The sequence below is a fragment of the Lampetra fluviatilis genome, chromosome 1, assembly GCF_964198595.1.
Source record: "Lampetra fluviatilis chromosome 1, kcLamFluv1.1, whole genome shotgun sequence".
In the NCBI taxonomy this organism is placed as follows: domain Eukaryota; kingdom Metazoa; phylum Chordata; class Hyperoartia; order Petromyzontiformes; family Petromyzontidae; genus Lampetra; species Lampetra fluviatilis.
Window position 1 is genome coordinate 29248170 of NC_136275.1, and position 9947 is coordinate 29258116.

The window sequence follows — 9947 nt, forward strand, 5'->3', positions numbered from 1 at the left end:
TCTCTCTGGGGGACCCGGCTTAGATCCTCTGCGGCGTGGCTGGCTCCGCCCTTGGACACGACCACCTTCGAGAATCCTCGAGCAGGATCTCGACCCTGACACGTGACACCCCCTAGCCCCCACTTGGGGCCCCTGTGTAGACTCAACCGGTCACATGTCCTCTGGGGTCAATCAGAGTGCCACGGCCTTCAGTAGCCCTATTTCTATGGCCAGCACTCCAACACCCTATCCTGTAGGGGTCGGCACTGCACGCCGAGCGTGGTGCCATCCATCGCTATCGATCAGCGCTCACCGAGCCCCTTTAGGGCCGGTACTGCACCCACATGTAAGTGGTGTCCGCGATGACAATACATCGCACGCCGTGCCTCTCTAGAGCCTGCATTACATGGTGACATCCCACTACAAATGCAATACAATTAATATAAAGTGTAATTATCCACCTACAGTACTGTGCTATATGATTAACAAATCAAATTATAACAAGGCACGGTTTCTTGAGCGTTGCGCATCGCAATCGGTCACGGAGTGTTTGTGAACATTCGTCTCAGCTAATCTAATCGGCACGCAGCGAAGCTCTCCGTTATGGAGCACCCAAGACGACACCGATGAGTGTGAAGATATTTGACAGGACACTGTTTCTTTTATTCATGTCGGTTTTTTTTAGTTTTAACACCGTGCAGGATAAAAAAAACATTCTTTTCAGCGTAAATACTATTTGTTTACAGAATCAGAACACTTATTTAGACTGGAGGAGGAATCCGATGAGCTATGCAGCTCTTTTTTCCCACAGATGTCCAGTCGGAGCACGGGGTCAGAACGTTACAACAAGAAACAATGCAAAACACGGCATTAGTGCAAAGTATAGGAAAGGTAAAATCACTTTAAAAAAAGACAAATTAAGCTCGTTTTATCGTACCAGGTAAAAGACACTGAGCTATTAGCATATTTTTCAGAAGCGACCTGGCCACAAATGACAGATCAACGAAGTGGCTTGTCGTGAATGGTAAGTTTTGGAGTGTTTATAGTACGAAACGGTAAGTTACGAAGGCTGGGAAACACATCGTCATCGTACTAATGTCATTCGTTATTCACGATACGAAGTTCGATAGATGGACGAAGCTCCAGGACCGCATCGACTTCGTACGCCGCAGGGGCCGGGAAACCCGACGGTGATCTGTACACCGTGAGCACAGCGCCACCACGATGGGTTGATCTCTTAAAGGTGAGTGGAGAATTTTACTTCGTACCACCACATTAGCGGCAATGCACTCCCACGAGTAGATGGCATTGTTTCCGCTCTCTCCAGTCTCGGAATCTCCAGCACACTCCTCTCCTGGATCCAGTCTCATCTCTCTTCCCGCCCTCCCTCCACGGTCACTGTCGGTGTCCCCCAAGGGTCTGTCCTCGGGCCCTCACTATTTCTCCCTCTGCATCTCAATAATTTATTCGCCGATGACTCTCACAAATTTTGACTTAGAACGTTCGTGGCTGCAGGAATTCATATTCTTTGGTTCTTTCGGTAAAGTGACGTAGATAGAAAAAATAAAGTGATAAAGAATATCAAGACGTTTCGATAGCAACACAAGAGGTCGTCATCAGGAAAAAGGAATCCTCCCAACACCTGATGACGACCGCTTGTGTTGCGATCGAAACGTCGTGATATTTTTATTCGCTTTATTTCAATATTTAAAAAAAATATTTATACGTGACTTTCGCGAAAGAACCAAGGAATATGGATGACTCTCACATTTCTGTTCTTTTCCCTCCTTCGCCCCTGACCTGGCCTACCCGCATTTCCGATTGCTTGGTCACCGTCCAACCCTGGGTGTCACGCCACTGCCTCTCCACGAATCCTCCCAACACCGAAATCCTTTTCTTCCCTTCTCCCCCTTGCTCCTCTCCACTCCGGTCTATCATCTCATCCCCTCCCATCTCCCTCACTCACCCCTGCCTCCTCTGCTAGCAACCTCGGGGGTCAACTTAAACTCCTCCCTCTCCAACCTTATCCCTGCCGCTGCCCGCGCTTGCCACGATCTGCATTGAAGCCCCCCGTTCACTCCTTCTGCTGTCACTCACCTCGACTACGGCACCTCTCTTCTTCTCTGCCTTCCTGCCTGCCCCTTCACTCCTCTCCAACAACAGCTACAAAGCGCCTCAGGCCGGATCGTATTTAACCTGCCCCACAATTCCCACACTTCTGCTCCACTCTTCAAACTCCACTGTCTCCCGCTCTACTTTCGCTGTCCCTTTACAGTTCTCAATCGTCTATAATCCCCTCCATGGCCTCGTCCCACCTGTATTGTTGATCTCATCCCCTACTACTCTGTTCCGTCCTCTACGCTCCCAGTCTCTGCCGTCCCTCTCTGTGCCCCCTCGCCCTGCTCCAAGTCTCTCTCTCTGTCGTTTCTTCTCCCTTCTCACTCACCTTTATTGTAAACATTCTCCCACTGCAGCACATAAAGCGATCATCTTCACTATAACCGGCTTCCATTACTCGCTTAAAGCAACCCCTATTTCTTTTCCCCTAGCCCAGTGCTCTTCATTGCAAGGCCACCACGGGCCATTGGCGGCCCCTCGTGGCCTTTAGTGTGGCCCCTGACGTGCGGCCCCCGACAATACACAACACGTAAAAACACCCCCATCGTCGTGGCTGTCAAACCCCCAATGGTTTCAAATGTGTGGCGGCCCTCACACTGATGATGTCTTATCAGCGAAAGTGCCCCACCTCTGAAAATAAGTGAAGATCACTGATCTAGCCAATCCTGCTACTACTCCCTGCCTCCGCCCCCCGCTACGACCAGGCCTTCTCCTAGCACTATCCCTACCATTACCCCTATTACTACCCGATCCCCTACTTGACCTCTCCCGTCTGTTCTCCTACCACCACGACTACACAATCACTTTTAATAACAACCCCACTCTCTCTCTCAACCACTATCATCTCATGTACAATGTTAGAATTGCTGCAAAGCACATTGGAATAAGGCGCTATATAATAAGAGAAACAGTTCAAGCAACAAAAGAAATCATAAAAAATTACATGTTTGTTCACACATCTCACCAGCCACCCAGTCTTCAATCAAACCTCCCTCTGCTGATTGGACACTTGCCTTGCAAGACCGGTCCAGGTTGTCTTACGTTGAACCAATGCTGATGAAATGATGCACTCGCAGAAGGCCATGTAGATGGTGGGATATGTGAATAATAATTTTACTTTTGTGTTAAGGGCCAGATCTGGGAAGGACATACATCTTCTGTTGCTTGCATTCTCCATAAGTGACAATAATTATTTTGTGTGATTGTTTAGCCATGTGGAATTAATGCTGTGTACCCAATTATAATGATAAATTAGTACATTTATATCCCTTCCATTCTTATAAGACAAGTCTATTACACAGCGCTGTATGTCGTAGAAATACGTCTGCAGTAGTTTCATAGTAGGGGGCCGATGTTGATACTATGGGTCTCTGTGTGAGTAGTATATGGGTCTCTGTGTGAGTAGTCCATGGGTCTCTGTGCGAGTCCATGTGTATGTATGTATGTTGAACTTCTTTTGCACCGCACGTCGCCAACCGTGCTAATCGGTGGGCGATGCCGGCACACGATGGGCTACTCGCTTCCAATAATGACAGATTTGTTTTGTTACAATCTCCTGCGAAGCAGACGGTGTGTACTTTATCAATACGCCCACAGTAATAATAATAACCAGGACGGCCTGGAATTATTCGACAAGCGGTGCACGCGCCAGCGCTAGGCAGCGTCACTGCTCCTCCAGGGCCGGATGTAGGTTCCTGTAGGCCCTAAGCACTTTTGTTTCGTAGGCCGTCAGTGCTAACTCTCTACAGCTGATGCTGCTGCCCCATGTCACTACTACCGCCGATGTCGCTCGCTTGTCTCACGCGCAACTTCGTCCAGGTGCTGGACAAATGTCGTTACTGATACGTTCATTATTTACTCTGTGCCCTCATTCGATGAGAGCACGCTGTGTGCCGCAGATAAGCACATTTAATTTGAAATTATTGAAAAAAAAAAGGTAAGCCTAAAAATATTATAAGCGAAAATGTATTCAACTATGTTTTACTATAATCATCATATCCGATGACGCAGCTTTAAAAGGACGCCGTTCATTTTTATCGATAACAAATACAAGATATGGTAAAAATTCGGTTTCGTAAGCCCCTTTAGTTTTTGGAGACCCTAGGCACAGTGCCTACCGTGCCTGTTGGATCATACGGCCCTCCCCCCCCCCGTCTCGCCACCAATGAAACCAGGGCGATGGTGGAGACGACAGAATCCTGGCAGCAGAAACAGCAGCAGGGAGCCGCGTGAGAAGGCCCCGGTGGGGATTCCTCGGTGCACCGAGCGAGCCGCATGCTGCCCACCCCACGCTCGGCTCCGCTCTCCACTCAGCGGTGGATCCGAGTAGGGGGGTTGGGGGGAGGGGGAAATCGCCCTCCGCTTCCCTCCACCTTGAGGTCCCAAAACAATTGAATCGAACTCAGATCGCCGGTGTCGTAGTGCAGTCGCGTGCTCAGCACCGCACCCACCACTCCAAACCTGCTAAATTCATAATGTGCTTTAATTGCATAATTAAAAGTTAAATTAGAACGAAAACTCCACCATTTCCACGAGGAGGGAATTTAATATTTTTCGCCGAATGGCATCAGGGCCCTCTAGTGAGGGCCCTGATGCGCGTGCCAATCGACTTGGAAATGTTCTTTTTACAAACCCAATCCAGAGGACATTATACGTGTTTCTTATGAACTGCTAAATGTTTATCAGTGTTAATAATAATCCACACTTTCCATAATGCACACAATTAGGAAAATTACCTCTCCGCCCCACACACACATAAGTCAGCTGAGTGGATACACACTAAATGACCGTTCACAATGTACGTGTGCGTGTTGAACTTCTTTTGCACAGTACATAGCTAACGTGCTCATCGGAGGTGCAGGGGAAGGGCAACAAACATGAAATACAAAACTCAATCGGGTGGCATTACAATATTTAAATGATTGGCCGCGTCACCTCATGTAATCGTTTTTATTGTAATTGCAAAAATGTGAATGAATCTAATTCTGTCACACCAAACCCTCGGGTACACTGCCATGGACACACATCGTACAAAACAGGAGTATGCAGTGCAGATTAAATACAGTTCACCGCATTGCTGCTGAATTGTGGAATTCTAAGAGTAAAATGTGATACAACACGATTTGCATTTAAGCTTTCAGACGCAATAATAAACTAATGACCCGAGTATTTACTTGAGCAAGCAAATACCAACGTGATAGAAGGGATATATAATGAATGTCAAGTGACCTCAGAGATGTAGTATGATCAAAGAATCGTTGCTGACATCAAATATGCTTGTGGCAATTGCATTTTAATATGATTATCATTAAATTCATTACAGCAGGATTACAGAAAGGAATGTCAGGTTATCTTATTAATGTAAAAGTGAGTCAGAACAGCCATAATGCAGTTCTAGTGACCTGTACCAGCAGCAGAAAATCAGTGTTTTCATTAAACCAACATGTTAATGTTTGCTCTTTTTACATGAATATATTCTGAGGGTAATCCTTTAAACTTTCAAGATGAAACGAAAATATAGTGAATAATGTAAACTGCCCGAGAGCAATTTCCATGGACAGGGCAAAGCAGCAGGAGCAGCCAAGCGGCTTGTACTGCCGCAGACTCCGGAGCAGTGACACGCGCAGGTGAGGTGGTGGTGGACCTAGTGGTGCGTCCAGAGGGAATGGAACCGTCCGGTAACATCGTCGAGCCCTTCATACGGAAGGAGAACTCGGTAAGGGAAGTTCATGGAAACAGTAACCATGGTAGTGACGACTAGTTTGCGAAAAGAGATGACGGTGGGAGGAGGAGGGATTGCAAAGTGGAGCAGTGCGAGGAGAGAAGCAGAGAGAAGTGAGGTAACCTGCAGTGTGGTGAGTGAGTGGGTGAGTGGTGGGGTGAGTGAGTGGGTGGGTGAGTGTGTAATGTGACGTGCAGTGTGGTGAGTGGGTGGGTAAGTGTGTCATGTGACCTGCAGTGTGCTGAGTGGATGGGTGAGTGGGTGAGTGAGTGGGTGAGTGAGTGGGCGTTTTTTTGGTGGGAGGAGGGGCGGGCTTCCGTCTGGGCCCCCATTTCAGGGGGAACAGGTCCGGATGCATGTCAAATATCAACGCATAAATCAGGGCCCTTTCAGTTGACGCGTGGCTTCTCATTCATGGCACGTGTCACGAGGACTGGTTAGCGGCGGGAGCGTGGGATTGGCCCAGTCCCTCCGCGAGAGGAGTCGATTCTTCAGGCCCTTTGGCGCTGTGAGATTCTGCTCCACAATGCCCCCCCCCCCCCGGGTGGGGGGGGGCGATGAAGCACGACAGCGGTGGTGGCAGCGACGGCGGTGGCGGTGAGAGTGTGGGAACGCCCGTGGGTGGGTGTTATGCGCGAATATTGATCACGCCGCTGTCGTTAACGCGGTTTCCTTTCCACGGGCAAACCAGCCTCCCCTGGATTGTCACACGCGGACATTAGCGGGCTGGAGTGAAGGATATTCGTGTCGGCCTTCACGAGATATCAAGATCTCCGAGTCTGTGGACATTTTTAAAATGCGTCTGAAAATCTATTTAAATGCTTCCGCTTAGTAAAGTTTTAAAATATATTTGTAATATAATATATCATAATTTTTCAACCGAGTGGCTGCTGTTGTGTCCTGTACAGCGCTTTAAGATCCTTGATGAAAGCGCGATATACATGGAATTATTCTTATTATTTGCTGCTTGGAAACTTCTACGTTGCTGTTGAAGTGTTACATATTTGCTCTGTTCGTAGTCGCTGCTTGTCTTAGAGCGATGCGCTTATTTGTTAACGTTCTTCCAAGAGTCCAGCCTTAAACAAAATAGGTAATCGAATTATCGTCTGCCCTCGGGAATCATCCTTGCCTTCATTACATATAACGACTTTGCATTAAAATGCCATTTGCGAAGAAATATATCCCATGGACCACGTGGAATGGATAACCCTTGTAAAAAACGTGTTGTCATCCAAATTAACACAACATCAGTCCTCGTTGCTGCTGCAAGCATTGAATATTGACTAGACCATCTCCTGCCTCTGGAGAGGCGAACAAACTCAATTAGTTGGTGCAAGCGTAAAGAGGGGCGAGTGACGACATCCCGTGTGCGCCACCAACCCCAGCGTGGCGAGGGGCTCTTTCCTACTCCGCAAGCGCGCATTCAGCCTCCGCCCCAGAGGGAAGCCAGTCTGTGGTGGAAATTCCACATGCCTCTGGCGGGGGCGAGTCTGTCCATCGGACAGCCCTCCCCTGTTGACCTCCTCTTCCTCCAACTCCCTAAAAGTGGTGCTGGAGTCAACCACCCCCAACCAGGGTTTGAACTCGCAACCATTCTGACTGGGGCGGCGCTCGCGCAATCACTAAGCCACGCACACACACACACACAAGTCAGCATTTATTAAAAATACAAAGTATTTAACCAAATGGATTCACGGCATTTTTTTTCCATTCAATTAATCGTTGTTAACATCTCAAGTGTTAATCGGATGCAAGAAAGCAAATCGACGCGTGGATTTGTTTTCCTGCATCTTGGCGCCTGATCTGCCAACACACGCAGCCTCCGCTCGCTGCTGCTGTCGCTTTATAATAATATAATCTTTCTCTATGAACGACACGTTCACGCGATTAAATACTGTATGACTTTTTCCAGCAAAAAAAGCATAACTTTACAATTTAACACAACATTGTGCATTTTGTGGGTTTACTCTACAACACACAAGCGGGTGTACTGTCCTAACGACTTGGCACGTTTTGTTTACGTGACAAACCCCTTACTAATTGGCTGTGTCGGGTGGTGGCCGGTTTAACGACACATTTATATTTACGCCATCTAACCCCAACACCTCTCCGATAGTTAATTTTACAATTGTTCGCGCAATTTAATGTAATTTCTTTTTTTATTTCTTTTTTCGCGCTTAAGCGCATGGCAGCAACACATTAAAACTGTGGTTGCAACTTGGTGACTTGGAATTTCAAGAAGAACTGGCGCAATGCAATTGCAGACAGAGCGATGTTGGTGGAATGCCACGTGTGTGTTTCTACGTGGGTAGCGGTGGTGCAGCGGTCACCGCAACGCTACGAACGAGGCGACCCGAGTTCGATTTCCGCTCACGGCCACCAACACCGGTAACGATTAATGATCTGAACCGGTCGTGAGCCTCCCCCTAGGTCGACTCGACCTCAAATGAGTGCCTGGTGCGGTACGTAAACATCGCCACGAGGGAGACAAAGGCGGCAGGGCGTGGTGTTGGTCAACCACTGCCGTGCCGGTAGCCTTCATAGGTGCTACTCGCTTACAGCACTTACCCCAACAGTCTGTTAAGGCTACACGGGGAGATGTTTGTCTTTGTTGTTTACTATATACAAGGGGGTTAATTTTGATAGAGAGAGTATCTCAAGAGGGAGTAACACACACTACGTTACACGACTCGAGGTATGCGATGCCGACCGGTCCTTTGGACGCAACCGATGTTACACCGCGATATTTAATCCTCAGTAAATGAGTGCAACACAAGACGGCGTTTAAGTTTGGTGCAGTAAACAACAGAAACCCCGCAGAGAGTGAATGAATAACTGTGGAAGAGGGAGCATTGATTAACGAGCGATACGGTCATACGCTTAGTTGCCAGCAAAAATGCGCGACTGTAAACTTGCAAAGAGACACACAGCGGCCAGCAACTACAAACCCACCGCTGTCAACCCGTCGTACCCCGTATTCTTGTACAGGGAATTTGAGTGTTTAGGTCCATACGGCGTACAGCCGTTTCAATACGGGCACCCCCCCCCCCCCCCCCCCGTAATTTGTGGTCTATTTGTTTGTGTTTCTCCCTTGTGATGGGACTTTGTAGGATGAACGTTGAGATTTATAAGGGGCACGGGGTGACCAATGAGGTCTGAATTGGTCTACAATTAGGTAGGGCACTGACAAGGCGTTGACAGCGATGCAAAGCGCAAGTCAAAACCACTGGCGGCTGTGGGCATCGCCAGTGTCGCTCGGAAACAAGTCGCGAGCAACTCTCCGTTCTCGAGTCGCAGCGACTCTTACCTGAAGCGAGAGTCGCGGGGGCGGCGAGCAGAAGCAGCAGCAGCAGCGGCGGCAGCAGCGGCGGCGGCTGTGACTCCGAGCCGGGCTCCATGGCTCCTTAGGCGAGTGCGGGCATGGCGCGACTTGGGAGCGCGCAGGCGACAGTCGGGAGAGAGGAGGAGGCGGCTCGGAGCGAGTGCGGGGAGTCAGCGCTCGGGTGGGGGGCGGGGCTGCTGCATCACACCACCCCCCACACTCCGCGAGTGAAGCAGCGAACGGAGTAGTGCGCAGACCCCCGCCCGCACGCGCCTGTGCAGCGCAATCAGAGAAGAGGGAGTAGCCCCCCCACCCAGCCCCGCCCCTTGCCACAAGAGCAGGGTGGGGGGGGCTGCTCCTGGGGCTGCGGTCTCACGCGGCACGGAATCGTCGGGTACGGGGGGGGCGCAGTCGTGAGCGCGCTGCGATAAACCAGAGTTCGATTCCCGACCACGGCGAAGGTGATCGACCTGAATCCTGTCCTGCCGCCCTCCCTCCCCTCCTCCCCCCTCGAGACGAGTGGTGATGGTGTGTGGTTGATACACGAGACGAGTGGTGATGGTGTGTGGTTGATACACGAGACGAGTGGTGATGGTGTGTGGTTGATGCACGAGACGAGTGGTGGTGGTGTGTAGTTGATACACGAGACGAGTGGTGGTGGTGTGGTTGATGCACGAGACGAGTGGTGGTGGTGGTGTGTGGTTGATGCACGAGACGAGTGGTGATGGTGTGTGGTTGATGCACGAGACGAGTGGTGGTGGTGTGTGGTTGATGCACGAGACGAGTGGTAGTGGTGTGTGGTTGATA

General features: G+C 49.6%; 1 protein-coding gene across 2 annotated transcripts in view; it reads right to left on the bottom strand.

Annotated features, from left to right (window-relative positions):
- The window catches only part of LOC144934491 (carbonic anhydrase-related protein 10-like), a 429201-nt gene extending 419880 nt beyond the window's left edge, over window positions 1-9321 (bottom strand). For both annotated transcript variants that reach the window (XM_078860319.1, XM_078860310.1), the window contains exon 1: window positions 9126-9321. In XM_078860319.1, the coding sequence (XP_078716445.1) occupies window positions 9126-9216 (91 nt within the window). In that variant the 5' untranslated portion in view covers window positions 9217-9321. The remainder of the gene's footprint in view (window positions 1-9125) is intronic.
- Window positions 9322-9947: the final 626 nt, after the last annotated feature.